Source organism: Filicampus tigris, chromosome 1 (assembly GCF_054856515.1).
Source record: "Filicampus tigris isolate MCC_2025a chromosome 1, RoL_Ftig_1.0, whole genome shotgun sequence".
Taxonomy (NCBI): domain Eukaryota; kingdom Metazoa; phylum Chordata; class Actinopteri; order Syngnathiformes; family Syngnathidae; genus Filicampus; species Filicampus tigris.
The window spans coordinates 14,206,709-14,228,216 of NC_141217.1; the positions used below are offsets into that span (position 1 = coordinate 14,206,709).

The 21,508-nt window shown below is 42.2% G+C and overlaps 1 protein-coding gene across 2 annotated transcripts in view; it reads right to left on the reverse strand.

Annotated features, from left to right (window-relative positions):
* Positions 1–17,275: 17,275 nt before the first annotated feature.
* spen (spen family transcriptional repressor) overlaps positions 17,276–21,508 on the reverse strand; it is a 29,888-nt gene continuing 25,655 nt past the window's right edge. For both annotated transcript variants that reach the window (XM_086043044.1, XM_086043113.1), the window contains exons 12-15: positions 21,159–21,476; positions 19,980–20,174; positions 19,751–19,909; positions 17,276–18,708 (exon numbers count right to left, since the gene is read on the reverse strand). In XM_086043044.1, the coding sequence (XP_085899170.1) occupies positions 18,577–18,708; positions 19,751–19,909; positions 19,980–20,174; positions 21,159–21,476 (804 nt within the window). In that variant the 3' untranslated portion in view covers positions 17,276–18,576. The remainder of the gene's footprint in view (positions 18,709–19,750; positions 19,910–19,979; positions 20,175–21,158; positions 21,477–21,508) is intronic.

Here is a 21,508-nt window from a genome sequence, read left to right on the forward strand (position 1 = left end):
CTGTGGAGCGTCTCCCTGCATACACGCGTGCACACACGCGACGCGCGCACGCGCACACACTCATTCACAAAGCTGAAACGCCCGCATGCTGGAATGTGCGCGTGTGTACGTGCGTGTGTGCGTGGGAGGGGGGGGAGGAGGAGGAGGAAGACTCCTCCTGAGAAACCTTTGCTGCTGCTGCATTCATGAACGGTCGGAAATATTAAGTGACTGCCGCAAAGAAGTGACACAGAGCAGATCGATTTCGATCAGACTCTATTTTGAGAAGAGGTGGGCAAACATTTTGTAATCAAGGGTAAAAAGTTTGTATTAGTTTGTATCTCCAAGCAATCATCCATCCATCCATTTTCAATCCAACTTCTCCTCAATCGGGGTTACAGGGTCAGTGTGAGCCTACCCCAGCTAATAGAAAAGGTTAGGGTGGCACTGTGGGCGACTGATTAGCACATTTTCTTTCAGTTCAGGGGTCATGGGTTTGAAAACGGATGGCGGCCTTCCAGTGTGGAGTTTGCATGTTCTCCTTCCTGTCTTCCCCCCACAATCCAAAAACATGCATTTTCGGGTTATTGAAAACATTGAATTGTCCAATATGTGCCCTGCGATTGGCTGGAGACCATTCCAGGGTGTAACCCTGCCTCTCGTCAGCTGGTATCGGCCTTATTCCTAGAGCCTTTGCGTGAATTATGGGTGCGACTTCCATTATGAACTGGAACCGGCGTTTTGTTTACATGGCAACTGGTTGCACCAGTCCACTCTCTATGTCTTAAATCAAGACTGAAATCAATGTGACAACGCTAGTTGTCGCAGTTTACAAGAGAAAAGATTTCAATACCGCTTCCTACTAATTAGCAAGGAAGGAGGATGACAAAAAAAAGGAGCCAGCGACAACATAGTTGCATGTTTAGCACCTTTCTCAACTCTGCCGCTCCAGACAGTGAGGCAATGAGCAATTGCAAAATCTCTGAGGCGTATCAGGCGTATTTAAGATGTTAAACACCGTTGCATGTTTAACTTGCATATGATGTTTAGTCACCGGGAAAGCCCTGTTAATGACTGAAAAATGCTAATGGAATGGAAAGCACAGCATTCCAAAGATACCTAGTGAATTATGACTCTGTTCCCCACCCTTCCTTCCTATCACTGAAGTGGGGAACACAGCCAACAACATAACAAGGTTGTTCACACCCATCAACAATAATTAGCGAAATTTCTTATCCGAGCGTAAACGAATGTTATCAATGCTACCGCTGCTATGAGCTGATGCTATCAAATTGTGTTTAGCTGCAGAAGTGGTCAAAGTGGGTTGTTTTGGGTCAAAACACGAAACTGTTTTCTTGAGTTATCAGATGTGAGGGCCGATTCATGTTGTTTGTAGCCATTGAAAGTGCTGTTCACAACCACCCAAGCTTGCCTGTGCTTGTTGGTCGAAACCACTCAAATAGGACTGCAAAGAACGTATATTTGTTTGCCTGTCTTTGCCAGCGACAAGAAAAACCATCAAATGCTCTCCCACTCGATGGGCTCAGCTTCAGAAAACAGGTCAGCCATGTCCGCAAACGCAATATTAATCAGATTGCAGTGTTTCAACTAGTGAGCTTGCATAGAACATATTCTTGAAAAAAATATGTTTGGGTTGACTTCCTCTTTAAATCACACTCTCTAGGGAGTTAAAAAAAATAATTTGTATTGGTTATTTGCCACATTACTGGTGGGGGAAGTATTGAAATGATTTACCTTGGCGCAATTTTTTTTCGATAGAAAATTGCTACCTTGAAATGTGGCTACTACTATTTAATATTCAGAAATGCAGTGAAGATTGAAGTATTTTTAATCCCCTTGCGTGCTTTGTACAGTATTCCTCTAAAATCCAAAGGCGAGGACAGGAAAGGACAATAGTTGAACTTATGCATGCACAACTGTTTGCCACCGTGAAAGGATCCAGTGGAGGGAGATGGAGCTTTGTTGTGCCCATCTCGACATACAGAGGCACAATTGGAGTGACAGGCGCAGAGAAATGGATTCATACAAGCATAATGGACACTCTCAATAGCAGCTGGCATGCTAATAGCCTGTCATAATTTACGGGAATTATCCCCAAAAGGCGTGTAGACAGATCGTGGAGCGCAAAGGCCCCATCACGTAGTCGCAGGAGGCAACGTGGGATTGAGAAGCAAGTGCTGTCCATGTCCAGCACTGGTGTCCATATTATCACCCAGGGGCCATTTGAGTGAGGCCAGTCAGGTGTTTCCTTAGCGGCCTGCAGTAGATTTAAGCAATATTCAAGGTAATTACAACAGTTCTACAAGCATTTATTAGTACAAGCATTTATTTGTTAACAGTAATAAGATATGATGAATTATGATTTGTTTGTGGATTTCACTTTCTGTAACTGTTTCCATTAATAAGTGAAATATGAGTCCGTCAAAAATTTGCCCTTGTGCCAGCTAGCTGTTGCTAGCTAGCTCACCGATTGTGACTGGAGGAAAACTTTAAAGGGGGAAGTCAACGCAAAAATGTTCTTTACAAGAATATGTGCTATGTAAGCCCACAGGCCGAAATGTGGCATTCTGATAAATATTGCGGTTATGATGAAATATGAGTAAAATCCACCTGTTTTTGTCCATCTCAGGGGCCGGCCATTTTGTCACTTGCTGTCAACCGAAAATGACATCACAGTTGCTCAGTGCTCAGGGAACAACCAATCATGGTCCAACTTCAGAAAAAAGATGTGCCGTGATTGGTCGTTACCTGAGCACCGAGCAAATGTGATTTTTCAGTTGGGAGCAAGTGGCAAAATGGCCGCCTACTGAGGTGGCTAAAAACAGGTGAATTTTGCTGTTTAACTCATAGTCTATAAACACAATATTAATCAGAATGCCATGTTCAGACTTGTGAAGGCACATAGAACATACTATTACAAAGAATTTTTGGGGTTGACTTCCTCTTTAAGTGTTTTATCGTCCGTTTCATTGACACCTCATGTTTTTGCCATCTTTATGCTCTACTACAAGATATTTGTTTTGACAGTAAGTCGGCTACAATCCTATTGTTGCCGTGTGTCGTGTTCTACATGTTTAATTCTCACCCGAGAAAGATTAGCTCAACATACAGCCAGTGGAAACGAGTCACTTAACAGAGATGAGGATTATTTACCATGTTTCGCCTTGATAATTGCCATCCAGCAAACCCTTACAATCTGGGTCATGTAGCTTTTCACATACTAGTAACTACATTATCAGAAAACACTTAAAGAGACACTTGGGTGATCTTAACATTGGCACTTATATAATAGGTTTGCATGTAAAAATGGCATCAGTGCTAAAGTGTCCCCCCAAAAGACTCAAAAGATTTAAGGTCTTTTTTTGTGTTTAGATTTATGACAAATTGCCCCGCCCTCTTTTGGGGCGTGGCTTATGTTATGTTTTCGGTCTCAGCGGTCTACGTCATGGGAGGGAGGCAAGTGTGGTAATGTTGCTCGCTTTGTCAGTTCTGTTGTCTAAAACGGTGACCGATCGCCACCAAAATGCAAATGCACATCTAATCACAAAAAAAGACCTTACTACTATTGTCCACTTCAACCTGTGAAAGTATAAAAGTGTTCTGCACAATAGTTTGGATTTATTGACATAAAACGTGATCTCCTCATGATCACCTCCACAAAATCAAAAATACCGTGGCGATTGCTCCTCCACTTTCATAAACTGAAGCGGACAAGAGCATGAGCATGAATGCGCACACGAACCCCGACTGGTTATATTCCGGACATTTAGCTATGCTAAACTTGTGTCAACTTGTGTTGTAGATTGAAAAACTGCGGCCATTCCTCATCCAAAAAAATGTGCACGTCTACTCAATCCCACTTCAGTCTCTGTAAATATCCTGACTGGTGTTTAATGCCTCGCCCGTCCTAACTGTGATCAGCAAAGAAGCAGTGTTTTTAGCAGTGTTTTTTTTTTTTAAGCAAAGAAGCAGTGTGCGCTCATCCCAGCATCAAGCTATGTGGCTCTGCTCACTTCCACATTTCCTCATTCTCATATAAATCAGTCACGGAGAGGTTAATCCTTTTGATATAAGAATAAGAATAAGAATGCCTTTATTGATCCCACAGTGGGTAGATTTTCATTGTTACAGCAGCAAAGATATAGGTCACACAGGGACGGCGGCATAATGTAGCCATTAATGTATAACATTGACGGCAAACATTCGGGATCAAACCTATGTAGATATAAGCAGTAACATGTGTATATACATATGTTGAAGTGGGCATTAGTAGGGATGTCCACATAAATGTTGCTGCCAATTGATCGCCGTTTTTGGACGTTATAAGCAATGAAAGTACAATGTTTTCCAATGGAGAGTTTGGAATCGGTTCCTCCCGTTACTCCGGCCGAACAAGGATAGAACGGTAGGGGGCGCGGCCATTGGCCTAATTAACGAGAAGCGTTATTCATGGGGTTACTTATTTCCTAATTCCTCCAAAATGAATAAATAAAATAGAAAATGGCAACTCTTTTCATTTTCCTGATCAAAAAATATGTCAAATGAACTTAGTGAAGTTAGTGAAAACATGGCCATCCCGGTCCCTTTAACCACTTTTTTTTCTTTTTTAACTCATTCACTGCAAGACATTTTCAGACACTCTTTTACCCTAACGTTTGAAAAAAAATAGAAAAAAATATGCATGAATTCCTGGGATTAAATGGCTGGACTGTGAAAATACAAGTAAATTCCTCAATGGCAGTGAATGAGTTAATGATAGGTACTTAGTCTACAGTGCAGTTGCCAGTTGTCCACTCTGTTAAAGAAGCTGACCAACAGCGGTTAGCCAGTTACCAATAGTCGCTTCACGTTTTCTTTTTTTTTTTTCTCTTGTTTGGGTATCACTCGGACAGACGAGAAGCCGTGGGCGTTTGACAGCTTTAGGCGTTGCGGTTTTTGCCCATTGCTCACCAACTGAAATTGGCACAGAGCAACATTCCTGCCTGGCAGAAAGTTGTTCTGTCCCTGAATAAAGTTCACTGCCACTTTTGATAAACTTTATGGCCATCAACAAAAGCTCCATTCAGCGGATGCTTGGGAGTGATAAAGGCATAAAGCTTTACACGTAGCGACTTCGGGTTGTTCAAGGGGAAGATTATGATGTGCAACAACTTGCAACCAACTTTGCAATGCTGCTCCAATGTCATTTGGCAAGCCATGGGCAAGGGAAATGGCATGCTTGCAAAAAACTGCAAAGCCTATGTTGACAAATGCTAACGGCTTGGCGGCTGTCCCGAATGATACCTCAAATAGAAAAAAGGAAGCGTATAGGGCCACCCTGTACATGAAAACAATGCATAATTGCTTGGCTTATTTTTACGTACACCTGTTGGTTTGGCTTCAGCATTTTTATTCAATCAAAGGTAAACAATGTTGAAGTGCAGCCTTCATTTTTTTTTCCTGTATGCAGACCTTGGAAAAAAGAATCATGTTTGGGCATTTGTAGTGTAAAACTTTATTCTCTGGCTTACTTTCCTCGTTTGACAGTGCGCAACAAATGTGAGGATAAAAGCCTCTACTGCTGTGTTTACTTATTGGAACAGCACCCTCGCCACCGTGATTACAATACAGTGTGGCACTGATTCCACACACACACATGCACACCCGCACACACCTACACACACCCACACACCTGTGACGCTGACCGCGGGAAAGAAGGTGAACCTCCTCAGGCGGGGGCTCCATTTTATAGGCACATTTACCCCCCTTCTCCATCCCCCTCCACATGTGCCCCTCTTCAAGCTCCAGTTTCACAAAGCCCCTCACCCCAAAGCACAGAAGAACCCGCTAAGTTCCCCAGAAACCCCCCACACCACCCACACCTCACGCTCTCGTCACCTCCACTCAACAGTTTTTCCTCACTACTAACATTTTGTCCGACTCATTTACCAAAGTTTTCCTACTAATGTGCAACAAGGTAAACAGTAGTGGAAGACAGTGATGGAAAAACGTCACTAGTTACAAACAGTCATTCTCTAAGTGCACTGAGAGGACTACTACTGGTGCTATGTTTATCCTACCAGTACACAATTAAACTTTACTAGGATATTAGTGTGCCGCACTAGTAACACTGCTAGGCATGCACACAGTAGCAGCAGCGGTGGCTGGCGGAGATTTCTCCGGGGTGGGGGGACTTTCACCAGTTGGGAGACAAATGTGCTGAGCTAACCTCCCATGCTCTTATCACACTGACAACTGCAATCTGAAGGTCCACTTGCAGCCGTCTCATGCGCACTCGCTGGAATTTGCTCCATCTTTTTTCAAAGCAACCCGTCACACCGAGAAAGACATCATTAGATAAAGACATGAACATTTTCATCATATTTAAAATGTTTTCTGCTTCAAACAAGAGCAGCAGTGACACACGCACACTCACAGCCAATGTTAGCAAACATTGTATTGCTTTTGTTCTTTTTAAATGAATAAAGAGCAATTCCAGCAGACAGTGAGGGAATTTAACATTCCGCTGGGAAGTCTCTCCTATGTCAACAGAGAACATGATATATGTAGACGTCAATATACTGTTCATACTGTAGATGTCTGCAGAGGCATCAATGGAGATGAAGCTGGCAGTCAGATGCAAGGTCCGGACGTTAGTTGGAATGGCGCGCCCCACCTTGGTCCTATCTCTCGCCTTGCATAGGAGCTACTGTGACTTTGATGGCCTACACAGATTACACGACTTTTTTGTCATTCACGACGGTTGCGCTGTCAGACTACCAGACGATATCGTTCTGTGTCTTGGACCGGTGGAGACGTCACCCTACAAGTCCGTCACCGACTCGACCATGCTCAATCGTTACGTACTTCTCTCAAGATTCTGTCCATCGGCGTGGGTGGCGTCGTGGAGGCGGGACAAGCAGCTGTGTTGTCACGTCGATGGAGGCATTATGTGCATGTATGATTGTTCCCTGCTCTGAAAAGGCAAAAAAAAAAAGAGAGAGACTATCGACCTATTCCTGGATGGTGGAGAAAGAGCAGTATGAACTGTCGATTCTCCAAAAAAGAACTACATTTTGAGAAAGAGCAAATGTGTTTTATGACACACCACGTCCCCAATCAGCTACTGGCTTTGCAGTTAGCAAACATAGCCTGAGTTCAATTTAATGTGTACTTTCCATTTTTTTCGGCATTTTGATTGTTTGTATTTGCATTTCTGCACACTAGTAGGTCAACTACATGTTACTAGTGAGACTATTTTCTAGTTGACAACTGCATGCTACTAGTGACACAAAATTCTACTTGTTAACATCTTCACTTGTAGTAATTTGTATTTTTCAAGACATGCTGTCAAAGTTTTGGTACTGTGGAGGCAAAAGTGTCGGACCCAAGTGCAGGGAGGCAGGAGTATTCCAAAACAAATGTACAGTATTTATTCACAAAAAAACAAAACAAGGCATGTGGAATGACCAACATACTAATTAAGTCCTTTATAAGCAAGGTTCAAAGAAACTCAGGCATGAAACTCAAACCAACAGGAAACATGACATGACAAGATTAACATGACTGACAGCAGCAACACACAACATTGACAATGAACTGACAAAGACGGAATGAAATCACAGAACTAAAAATAAGCAAACTGACGAGACAACAAGGCACATTTGATGAGACCAGGTGGAAAGGAAGAACTAACGAATAGACGTGACATGAAAAAAGGGATACAAGGAAAACATGACAAAACTAAATCCAAGCAAAACAAAAACAGATCATGACACAATTTTAGTTTTTGATTTCCTACCCATTTTAACACACATATCGTCGCTGTCCTGTGAAAAACACTTATCTCCAATTTTGGAAACTTTTTTAATTTTCACTTTAATGCGATGTCTGTAACGCAGAAACACGATTCATGTAAAAATAGGAAAATTAAAAAAAAATGGAGATAAGTGTTTTTCACATGACAGCGACGATATGACACTTGAGAACATTTTTAAAAGCAATGCCTGTGCAGTTCATAAAGGTTCTATGACAACAAAAGTTCCGCATTGTTTGACATTGAAACCAAGGTTGCGTCGCCAAGTGTGTATGACCTTAGAGATTCCGATGAAATGCACATACAGTCGTCACACCGTAATACATTCCAAGCACTTGCAAGAATTTCAGGGTGCACTATTTAAAGCGAAGGAAAAAGCAGGCGTCTTTCATTCATCCTTCTGGGGAGAATTCAATTTCACACTCATTGTTTCGTACGTGCAAATATACAAAAATGCCCAAGCAAGCACAAGGGCAGAGATGTCAGTGAGGCGGGCAGTGCAAGCAATATCCAGTATCTTGCTCAAGGGCACCTCAGAAGCGCTCAGAAGCACATTTCCACATTTTCTCCTGCACTCTGCCCCGCTCGTGTGTCTGGAGAGAAGCGCTATTTCCTAATTCCCCCTCCGTTTCCTTTGATAGGCTCCATTTGAATGAAACGATAGGATGTCGTGCCCGAGGGGGACTCGTATGTGCGTGATCCCACCTGGTACGCCTGTTGAATATGTATTGTTCTTTGTAGTGCAGCACTAAGTGCTAATGCAGGATGTAAGATGAGAACTAAAGTGGGTTGGGGTTGCTGGTTGAAGTGTGTGTGCATGGGTGTGCGTACGTGTGTGTGTGTGCGTGTGCGTGTGTGTGCACAGAGGGTGGCATTAAAGCACAGGTGTAAGGCAACTGCAGGAGCAGAGTGCAAACAGCCGCGCAATTGTTGTTACACACACGCACGCACACACACAGGCTGATCACCTGTTTGCGTGATTAGCAAGACAACACCTCAGCCTCATATTATGTATGGTGAACACCCACAGACAACGCAATGCAATCGTATGCAGCTCGGCATGAAAGTAGTTCCAGCAGTCAGCGATAGCTGGATGTGACCGATCATGGCTCAGCTTCAGAAAACAGGTGAGCCGTGATTGGTCGCGACCTGAGCCCTGAGCAACTGTGATGTCATTTTCAGTCGACAGAAGTGACAAAATGGCCGCCTCCTGAGCTGTCGAAAAGCGGGTGCATTTTGCTGCTTAACTCATATTCCACAAACATGTTTGGGTTGACTTCCCCTTTAACAGCAGTATGATGGTTAAAAATGTCAAGATGGTACTTTTATTTTTTTAGGTCAATTGCAATTGCATGAATTATTACAGCGTCTGTGTAATAGTGACGGAACGTGGGCGGTAAAGTAGCCTTGCTGTGTGTATTTAGCTAATAAGCGACAAGCGAGTGAGTCATGAGAAAGTATTCCTGTGCGCACATTTGGATTTGGAGCTAAAGACACAGCTAGCACAGCAAACTATGTTTTCATATTTTACAAATAACAGAGAACTTAATCTCAAGGCATTTTCATTGTTTCCATGTCACATACTTACTCCAATCCAATAATGAATTGACATTCTTCCACTTTCAAGCTGCGGATGAGTGTTCCTTGAAAGCATCGTTTCCTGACATTTGACAAATATCCACCAACCACACAAGGCAAGAGATGTCTGTTTTGACTTAATGGTTAACCAGCAGCCTCCGTTAGCTTTTGCAGAGGTGGAATAGATGTGTGTGAGTCATTTGCTCACATTTTTTGTCCCTTTTAAAGACTGAAAATGTATGAACGCTGAATGCTTGACTTGACCTATTGGTGGAACCTCAGTTTGTTTACATCCACTCGGTTCAAATTTCAACTATTTCTCCCATAATAAACCACTGAAATGTAATGAAAGATGACCCATTTACTAGTTCATTTGTTTGTTTTATTATTATGTTTACCAAACTACTTGAGAAAACTCCATATTTTAATTTTGCTGTGGTGATGAAGAAACTTTCCCTTTGACAGTTACATAATAAGGTGACCACTACAACTGTGACCATTAACAAAAAGACACTTTAATAGTAAATGAGGAGGGCTTAGGAATAGTTCCACCTCACAAAGAGCAAAAATTACCTGTAAGTTTTATGAGCGTATTAACATTATATTACATGAAAAAACAAAAGTCATTAATTGATTGTAAAATGTTAATTTTGGGTGTCACAGTGACCTAGTGGTTAGCACCTCTGCCTTACAGTCTGAGGTTCTGAGTCCAAATCCTGGCTCAGACGTACCCGTGTGTAGTTTTCATGTTTTTCCCGCACATGCGTGGCTTGTATTCATGGTTTCCAGTACATGCCAAAAACATTAGTAGTAAGGGAGAGTGGGGTAATGTGTGCCAAGGCGCAAGTAGGGCCACCCCTGTTATTTAGAAAACGATAGCAGAAGTTGGTCATGTGACCACCTCTTTTTGAAAAGGCATTCATTTCGCTCATCTTGCAAAGAAGGGATACACATGGTTTGATAGGTAAGCACATTTAAGTTCAAACCTGGGATATTTCCATCCCACCAAAGCGCTAGAGAAAATAGAAATGGATGGATACAAAACATTGATTCAATAGAATACACAGCGTTTGAGAAGAACCGCAGCTCGCCAGTTAAGTAGCTAGCAGCTAACGTTAGCAATAGCATAGCCTGAACTTCGCATCTTTTATGAGGCAACTTTTTCAGAACTCTGGTAAGGCGCGTTTGAGGCCTTGAAACTCTGTTTGTAGACAGCCTCCTCATGTGCATTTTCATCCAAAATCAAGCCCGTTCACTACCCCCTGCTTATCACAACATTATCTAAGCATTCCGATGCTCTGAACTGGAACATGCTCATATTCTCAGACGACGCCTCCGCTGCAAGTGTGTGTGTGTGGGTGTGTGTGTGGGGGTGTGCGTGCGTGTGTGTGTGTGTTTGGAGATGCAGGTCAAATAGAGGAGTGGCAGATGTTCCCATTTGCTCAGTCATGTAGAATGAGCTTCTCCTCAAGGCGCATCCGTGCTCGCCTCCTTCCGTATCAAGTGACCGCCGCTCCAAAGGCCTTTGTGGACGTTTAAGGAAGCGCGCAGGAAGGAGCCAGAAGAGGTGACGCTTGGAATAAAGTCAACACGCAGGAGGGAGGGGAGGTGAGGTGGGGCTGCTACTGAACCGCTAAGAGCCCCTTTCGACGACCACCTGTTGATTCAGTTCCACGTGACCCCACTGGGTTGGGATCAGATAGGACGACCAAGAGGAGGAAATGGAGAAGTGTGTTTGGATAAGTGGAGGTGTGGGAACATGAGCTTTATCCATTTTGTCTTTTGCTCACACACTGCTCATCCATCACACTACCCAATCTTCATTTTACTTTCATATGCTACTAAGACGCTCTCATCAACACTACCGAAATGTTCTCACACACATCTGAAAAGGTTTCAGTGTATTATGAGCCTATTTAGATATGATGTGTAAAAGGATTTCAGTGTCAGGTGAGAGCATACCAGTGATGTGTAAAAAGGTGTTTCAGTAGTGAGAGTGAAAGCGTTTCAGTATAAGAATTTTCTTCCTCTGTGAAAGCATTTCATTTAATATTAATTTAAAGCAATATGATTAAACAAAATTCCGATATGTTTGTGAGAGCATTTTAGTAGTGGTGGTGAGGGCATTTTAGTTGTGTGAGCAAGAGTGATTCTGGAGTGTATGTGATGGGGGAAATGTAGTAGTGTTTAATAGTGTTTAAATTGTGTGTGAGCAAAATATTTTTTAGTAGTGTGTGTGGGAGGATTTCAGTAGTTTTGATGAGCAATTGTCTGACCCCCCAAAAAAATTCATTAGTATGAGTGAGACCTTTTCAGTAGCTTTGGGGGAACGTTTCAGAAGTGTATATAAGTCCCAAACATTTTCAGGTGTGTATGTGAGAACAATTTTCATTAGTTCTTGTGAGAGCATTTCAAGCGTGTACAGTATATGAGCAAATAAATTCAGTAATGTTTGTGTGAGCATTTAAAGTAGTGAGTGTGAGAGTGTTTCAGTGGTGTAATTTTGCGAGAGAAAAATTCAGTAGTGTGTATGAGCATTTCAGTAATAAACATTAGTAGAATAAAAATCTGTAGTCTGTGTGAGAGCATTTCAGTTGTCGTCTGTGAGGTTGTAAATGGTATATGAGAGCAATTCAATAGTGAATATAAATAAGTGGTGTGAGAGGGTTTCAATTGTCTTTGTGAGCAAAAACAATGTTTTTTTTCTCACAAATTTTTTCAGTGTGAGGTAATTCTGAATTCTCTGATTGACTGCTGACCTGTTGCTGCCAGTAAAGTAGTCAAGGCCCGGCCGCTCTTTCCACCGCAACTCCTTCCAGTGACTTTGTGCGTGTGAGAGGCCTTCTGTCGCTTGTTGAAGTCTTTCATCAAAAGCGAGCGTTTCTCCTAAGCTGCTAAGCAAAACGAAGCTGTAATTACTTGCAATATTTGACAAGCAATTTTTGTGGTCCTCGTTTAACACTAACTCGCACATTCCTTGATGTAATTTGTCCTATTAGCTTGTTCGTCACTGAAACACAAGTGTATGCTACTTCTCAAGTAGTAAAAATAAAAACATGTTAAAAAGATATCTGTGACAAAGACATTGAGTGAAAGGTGACAACTCTTCATAGTGTCCATGTTGAGCTTTGAATATTGTCAAAGGTTTTGAAAGTGCTTTTGTGGTTTTTGCTTCTACATATTCCCTTCAGTCAGGTGTGGGACTGATTGACATGTCAATCAAGGCAAAAACTTTTGACAGTTTAACTTGACTTTCAGTTTCAAGGGAGACATTACAAGACTGTAATGGTCAGTGAGCAGGCAGCATCTGCTTGTCGTTAGCGGCTGTGCACCTTTAACCAGTTCTACACGTTGACCCACACATCATATCTAATGAAGTCTCCTCAAGCACCAGACCCATCACCAGACCTTAGACTTAAAGTGGAAAAAAAAGTAACAAACATATTTTTTTTCAAGAATATGTTCCCCAGCAGGTCCACTAGTTGAAACACGGCATTCTGATTAATATTGCGTTGGTGGAATATGAGTTAAGCAGCAAAATGCACCCCTTTTTAGCCATCTCTGGGGGCGGCCATTTTGTCACTTCTGTTGACGGCTCAGCTTCATAAAACAGGTCAGCCATGATTGGTCGTTACCTGAGCCCTGAGCATCTGTGATGTCATTTTTAGTCGACAGAAGTGACAAAATGGCCGCCCCCAGAGATGGCTAAAATCAGGTGGATTAACTCTTATTCCACAAAGGCAATATTCATCAGAATGCCTTGTTTCAACTAGTGGGCTTGCATAGAACAGATTCTTGAAAAATATATGTTTGGGTTGACTTCCACTTTAAGCTTGGCACATTAAATGCATGGGGGGTGGGGTCAATTATTATGAATACCCTCCAGACAACCTTTCGTGGGCCGGTATTTTGTCCATATTTAAAATGATGTTTTTGTCATGCATCTACCTGGGGGGGACCGAGCCTTCTCTGCTGTCTATATATGCGATACATACGTTATGCAATGTATGTAAGTCTCATGCCATGAAGTAGTTATGTGATCTTTATAAAGTCACGTGACATACATGTAAGTCATTCAAAAATGTGAGTTATGCGATGTATGGAAGGCTTTAGATATATAATAGTCATGTGACATGTCGTGATGTGTGGAAGTGATATGAGTGTGTAGGTCATGTGAAGTGCAGTATGTAAGAAATATGATGGTCTTTGTTTTCGTGAATGGTGTAAATCCTGCATGGTGCGTGACGTAACTGCGTGTAGGCGAGTTACACCCGGTGTTCGGAGACAAGCGCGGGAGAAAGAGGGTGTTCTGCAGCTCTGTGGGAGTGATCACAGCTGACTTCAATCATATGCAGGTCATGTGATATATGCAAGTTATTTAACTGTGTAAGTCATGTAAGGTGTCCAAGCCATGTGACATGCATAAGCCACATGACATATGGAGCTCATGTGATGTGTGTAAAAGATGTTTGTTGCCAGTATCTAAAGAGTAAGGCGTGAACGAAGCACAAACCCTCCAGAGGAGTGCCAATCAATCCCAATTGTCCTTGCCCATCTTTGTTTCCTAGCATTTCCTTGATTCCGCTTTTGGATTTTCCAACCGCCCCCAAAATTCCAACCTATCATTTCCTGTGTGGGAGCGAGGGCCGGGAGCTGAGCAGGCAGAGCACACGGCATAATGGCTCTTTGTACACCACCAGCACCACCTCCTAGTGAGTAAGGCACATCCATAGGGACTGATTTCAAACGTACATCAGCCACCCAAAGGCTCCAGCCCAAGTCTCAGTCATTCACGTTGGCCCGCAGGCTGGCTTGCGGAGGCGGGTGTGGCCAAATCCAAAATAGATGGATGGCAAGAAAGATGTAAACACTCAAGCTTGTCTCTTATTTTCCCCTGAAAAGTGAACATGCATGCAAAAAAGGCTTTTCTCGGCCACGTCATAACCCAAAGCTTCCTGTACTATCCTGCCACAATAATGACATTAAATGTACATGCCATGCCATTAAAAAATAGTTTTGTGTAGCAAAGTAGAGTACAAAGTAATGCTGGGTCCGTAAATGTTCTACGTTGTCTATTGATAGATGAATTTTGATTGCGTGTACAACTTCATGTTATCTGCATTCAGTACATTCGACAGCTCGTGTTAACAAGCTTTACATGACAGTGTCCTGTTTAAAATTTTCTGAAGCAAACGGTGCTGCATTCAGTGACCATTCCTGAGTGATTATAGTTCATCTGTTGTCCTGATTGCCTTAAATGTGACAACAAAGAATCACCATAATCAGCTGCATAGCCACACACACACAACGATATATTGACATTTACCTGTCATCCAGATGGAAACTCCAAGTGCAGTAGAAAATAAGTTGAAAATAAGCTCTGTAGGGCACTAGTTTCCGCCCAGTGTTTTCACGAAATATTCATTATTGATGCTTGTGTTCCCAAGTGCAATTCAGGAAGTGAAAAGCACAGCATTAAATCACAACATTGCGCCCAAGGCACGTTTGCCAGCTCATCAACAAGTATTCATCTTGAACCACAAATGAGGCGGAGACATTCAAGCTCACAACTTTGGGAAGAAGAAGAACAAAACGAAATTGCCTGAGTTTTGTTCCCAAGCCAGGAAATTAAAAAGAAAAAAAAAAGTGTTAACCATCCAGAGAGCTGAGGTTGACCGTGAAAACCACGTCAGCTATTGTTGTTCTCCCAGCAGCTTTATATTTAGCTGTATATTTACACGCTATGTGGCATGCTATTTATGTTGTAACACCTTACCTTTAGTTTAGGTTTAGAAAGAAAAAGTGTGTTTTCTACCAAGCATTAAGTTTACCTCCCCTTTGGTGCTGTTCAATATTTTAGCATAAAGACAAAGGCCATTTACATATCAATTCTAATTTAATCACAAAATCTATGGCAACACCTGCTAGTGTTGACAAAAGGTTCCTACTTCCTATATGACAAGGAGGTGGCCTACATCAAGACAGCTTGTGAAATGCCCCCGTCCATCAATGCCTTTGATTTACTTTAGTTTTACTTAAAGGGGAAAATCAACCAGTTAAGCAGCAAAATGCACCCCTTTGTAGCCATCTCAGGGGCTACCATTTTGTCACTTCTGTCGACTGAAAATGACATCACAGATGGTAATGACCAATCACGGCTCAGCTTCAGAAAACAGGTCAGCCGTGATTGGTCGTTACCTGAGCCCTGAGCATTTGTGATGTAATTTTCAGTTGGCAGAAGTGACAAAATGGCCACCCCCGGAGATGCCTAAAAAAGGGGTGGATTAACTCTTATTCCACAAACGCAATATTTATCAGAATGATTTGTTTCAACTAGTGGTTTTTGCATAGAACATATTCTTGAAAAAAATATGTTTGGCTTATATTCCACTTGGCCACTGCACTCTGAGCACTAGCGAGGTGATTTTTAATTTTTTTTCTTTTTTTTTTTTTTCGCAAAAAGGGTCACAATATGAAGTAGCAGTCCCAACTTCCATATTTGTCTTCAATGGGTCTCAAACCTATGACCCAGCCAAAAGAAGCGTTACATTTAAGCACTCTGCCCAAAAACCCGTTTATATTTGTTTGCTTCTGTGCGCCTGTGTATGGTACAGCATGGAATGTTGGGAGGATACAAACAAGAAAACCAGCACTTATCAATGTCTGAAAAAACATTGTTTTCTATTCCCTATAAAAGATGTTTTTAAAAATGTGAAAATAAAAGTATCACAAGGGCCTCTCATGAGCTGCGCTCTGTCTCCCCGTCTCTGTCTTGTCCCAGTCTGCTCTGCTTCTTGTCAGCTTGCAAAAAGGCCATCAATTAACATTCCCAGCGGTGGCCTGCGAGGCACTAAATCACGTAAGTAGTCATACTCCTCTAGCTTCATATTGAAGACGCCAGGCTGTGGGAGAGTATACATGAGAGAAGCCATGAACGGGTGTTCATGTGTAGGAACTCACTCACAATTTCTTGTGGCCCATTTGTGTCTGTAAGTGGAACGCTTATGAACTCAGGCTACATGTAAGCGGCAAGAGGACCAAAGATATCCAGAAACAATGACATCAGTTTGAATGGACAGAGATGGGAGTAAGCTGCTGCTTACACAACCCACTAGGACACACGCGAACACATCGCGTACATTGTGCATATGTTTTTGGAGATGTGCTGCTTTTAATATTATAACATGACAATGATTTGGCAATTTTAATATCGCAATGCCACCATTACCGTTACATACCCTAATAGAAACCAGATGGACACCCTTTTTTTTTTACTTGGGTTACAAGTGTAGGCCTACTTAAATCAAAAACACTTTTGATTCACCCGCAGAGTAAATCATCCGATGCTCGGTCTAATTTCACAAGATTTCAGAGGCCTAATCCCCCCGTATTGTGGTCCAATTCCACTTCGTACTCATTTACCGACTTAATTGCTCAATAGATCAATGACCTGCTACGTAGACCGGCTGGCTGCAGTATACATTGTTCTCAATGGAACCGACCCTCACGTCACGTTCAATTGATGTTACAGCCTTAGTTGTGTCATATGGGCAGCTACTGACCTCTTTTGACCACTGTGGTACTGCAGGCACTTATTGAATCATTCCATCGTCTTGAGCGTCATTCTCATTAGAGTGTAGGGTGAACTGAGGCCTAGGTGACCTCTGGCGAGAGGCAAGGTACACTTGACCGGGTCGCTAGTCAATTGCAGAGCACATGTAAACAACCTTTCACACAATAAGTCTCAATTAGCTACATACATTTTTTTTTAACGTGGTGAGAACTCCACTTCAGCCTGAGCAAAGACTGGAAAACATCTTGATGGTCAGGCAGACATGCCAAACACTTCTGCACTGTGCGGTCTTGTTATGAATGCAATAAACACATTAAAAAAAAAAAAGATTCAGAGTCATGGACCATTTAATGATCTTCAGAAGTTAAACAACAAAATTATATTACAGTTAAAAATGTCCTCATGGAGGAGCAGCAAAAATACACCCAAATTAAGACAGTTTTCGTATCAATCACTGTTTTTTCTTCTTCTAATTTATCAAAACATGATAAGTGCCTTCAACATAACAATAACAGTATTGAGCTTACAGTCATCAAACAAGACTGACAAGCGTGATTTACTTTCAGCATCGGTTTCACACAAGAGTCCCTTTCCTCAGACAATAACTACACGGAGAAATATGAGCGCACACGGAGGACACATGGAAGTATTTACAGCTTGGCTTCAGAAAGACAAATCCACATGGGACAGACAATAACAAACACATCCAATAGCGGCATGATGGCAAGTTCAAGTCACATTCGTTGCACATCTGTCATTCGACAGCTTGGGGCAGTAGGGGACCAAAATCAGCAGCGGACAAAAACAAAGGTGAAATAACATTCCCAACATTCATCCACAAAAAGGAATGAAAATACAAAGTCATATTAAAATAGATTATGATTACTTTTTTCTTTTGTTTTACATAAAGCACAAACATTTTGGCACAGAATGTAAAAAAAAAAAAAAAAGCGTTTTGTGGATGACACCCTTTTGTCAAATGTCAGAAGAACACATTGAAAACATTTGAAGATCCGTCAGGAAAATAATAAATTCACTTGGTCTCTCCACATTGCATCAGTCTTGAACTATGTATCCTATTTACAGTTGCACAATGGCCCGCAAAAAATGCTGCAAACTAACTTTTGACTGTAAACTGTACAACTCTCAACTTGGCCATGGAGCAAAAGCAGCGGACTAAAATGATTCTTGATATCTGGGTTATACCATAATATGGATCATTTTACACTCAAATCTGTACAGACTTCACATTTTTTTCTTATACATAGTGCAATGACTCCTCACATCTCTCTTAAAAAAAACCACAATCACTTTGATGAAGAGAAAAAAAACCTGTCAAGAATCTCCAAAAGTCTGAGTCCAAAGCCTTCTCAATGCCTCCAAAACATGGCAACATTGAAATATTCAAGCAGAAATGCTCTTAGAAATGTCCTGTACTTCAAAAGTAACATTTTTGGACTTCAACGCCACTGAGTGAATTAAGGACTTGGTGAAGTGAACCAAAATAGTGAAGGAAAAAAAAAATAACTTGCTTAAATGCTTAATTGAGATTTTCATAAAAAATATGAGGCAATTCCAGTTTACAAAAAACAGCTGGTGTTGGCTTTGCTTTAGAAACAAATAAATAAAATCAAACAGAGGCAATGACGATCATGAGGTGAGGTGAAATAGTGGAGATGCTGTTCAAAAGGTCTGGGGCCAGGCGGGACAGGTGGCTCTCAGAGAAGTCACACGGTGGGAAAATCTGCACCACGTAGGCGGGCTGGAAATACAAGCATGAACATATAAAAAGGAGGAACTCAAACAAGTCACATTATTAGACCAGAGTTTACCAACCTTTATTGAGCTATGGCAGATATTTCACACTGGAAAAATGTCACTGAAAGGACACTACCAGTGAAAAGTTTGGACGCAATATCGAATTTACAGATTACCCCAAAAATCACTTTACACTTCATTTCAGGTATCATTCAGACAAACGTGAGGCCATCAGAATTTGACAGTTTAGGCTTTGCAGTTTTTATAACTAACTCATGACTCGCTCATTGCTCATTAGAGAAGCTTTGCAAAATTTCCGTCTGGCAAGATGTTTTTCTATCCGGCACACTTGATGATCTCTCTAAAGTGTGAAGGCACGGTGGTTGGGAATGACAGTATTAAGGCCCTGATAGACCTAACCGACGTCGGAGGTCGTGAAGCGTCGTGGCGTCTGAATGCGCCATCTGTTTGGTGTAGTGGCCACCGTCGTAGTGTCGTAACCCGTCTGTAAGCGTCTTGGGGGCGGTTACGTTTGTTGAATCGGCGTCGCCAGTCGTGACATTTGGTCACTCTGATTGGCTGTTAGCTAGCAAATCAGCGCTCGGAGCACCAACAGGAAGTGACAAATGCGGAAAAACAGTGAGCGCGCCTCCGCTGCCTTAATCTTCTTACAAGTACAAAAGCGAGGGTTGACAATGCAAGTATTTCACAATACCGTGTCACGAACGTGAGGGTTTACTTCGCGTGGGAGTTCATCGTGAGTGAAGAATAGAGCTGAATGCATTGTTTACGTTTTTATAATCCGCCCCCGGCCATTTTCAAACCATGAGAAATGGTGACTACCGCCGCCGATGGTATGGAAGGCTATTACATCTTATGCATGCGCAGAAGGTACTTTAATGGTCAGCGTCGCTGTCTGTCGTTGCGGTGTGCTTTGCCAGCGTGCCGACAGCCGGCCGGACGCCACAGGGGGTAAGCGTCTGTCACTGTTGGCCAGCGTCTTTTTGGTCTATCTAGGCCTTTAGACTTAAAAAGGTTCAACAGACCTGATTGGAACCAGGATTGGGCACATTGATGATGCCAGCTGCCTGCTTGGCCTGCAGGTAGGTGATGAAGCCACTTTTCAAGGCTTGCGTTTGACTCAGGACGTCATCCTGGTCTCGACCACATGGCAGCGCCAGGAGCAAACAGAAATCATTCTCCACCTGCCATGGATGATAGAAGTTGTGTCGTCGTGATTTTTATTCTCCCACGTTTTAGCCCAAAAGTACTTACAGTCATCCGTCGAGCCACACTGTCTAGCTGAGACGCTTCCAGCCTCATCCTCTGAACAATGCGAAGAAGCGGACCTCCCTCTAGCGGTGGCAGTGAGCGCTGAGCCAATAAAGTGTTGCCAGAAACAAAGTGCAGCTGGACAGCCGCCTGCTCATTCTTCAATGCCAAAAGACCTTGCCACATGATGGGATATTTCTGTATGAAAACAACATTATTTTATTTGCCTATGAGGCGCGAGAATTGAAAATGTTAATTACAGTTAATTAATTACATAAACAAAACTGCATTTCAACACACACGGAACATTTCTCCGGGCCCTAATTCCAGTGTTGTGTGGCCCGTCTAAGGGGCAAGTGAGTAAAAGAGTCAAGAGGACAAGGAGGTGTAGGGAGGAAACTGAAACAAAGACAATCAGAGCACTTAAAAATCTGGCAATTTGGCAATGAAAAAAAGAAAATATGACTGATTATTTTGGTATTTGTCTTTTAATCCAGCATGAAAAATTGCCTGATTTTTCACATTTCAATTTTAGGCTAAGATCAAAAATACAAAATGTGAAAACGGGCCACAGAACTGAATTTGATTTAAATATTTACTTGGTGCGGTTTACATGTCCCGGAAGTTTGGTAACGAGCATTAATAAAGGTACATTAGCTTGTTAGCGACCACAGTCAGTCTGGACAATTATGTTTGTTTGTTTTTTAATTTGAGCCTGAAATTGACATATTGGTATTAAAAACCAGTCAATTGTTTCTGTTAAAGTGGAAATCAACCCAAAAGTGTGTTTACAAAAATATGTTCAATGAGCCTCCACTAGTCAAAACAAGGCATTCTGATTAATATTGAGTTTGTGGAATATGAGAAATCCACCCGTTTTTAGCTAAAAAGCGCTATACAAGTGACAGTCCATTTACTATTTACCATTGCTCAGGGGCGGCCATTTTGTCACTTCTGACGACTGATGACATCGAAATTGGTCAGGGCTCAGGTAACGACCAATCGCGGCTCACCTGTTTTCTGAAGCCGAGCCATGATTGATCTTTACCTGAGCGCTGAGCAACTGAGCATGAGCATGAGCATGAGCATGTATACCTATGTCGCTTTCTTGACGGCTTCTAATTGAGATGTGAACAAAGTAGAGGTACATGTTGTGTGTGTGTGTGTGTATATAATTCCCACCGTCAAAAGCTGCACCATGTCAATCGAGCGGTGTCCTGAATGATCTGACTTGGCATCAAGCCGTGGCTGAAATGAAGTTGATGAGGGTACCGCAGGCAGAGGTGTTGTCAAGAAAGCGGGAGGGCCTTTCTGTGGTGACTGATCTGGCTTGTGATTCAGGCCCATTGGGGTGCTCATAGGAGACTGGTACGAGGGAGAGACTCCCTCCCTTGGTATTCGAGACATGTTAGAAGAGGTAGAATGGCGAAGGTGGGGACTCTCTGGCTTGAGAGACTGAGGCATTTTACATAGGTGACCCAGTTCAGGTTCTGGAGGAATCTGATCCATAGAACATAAATCAACAAATCAGT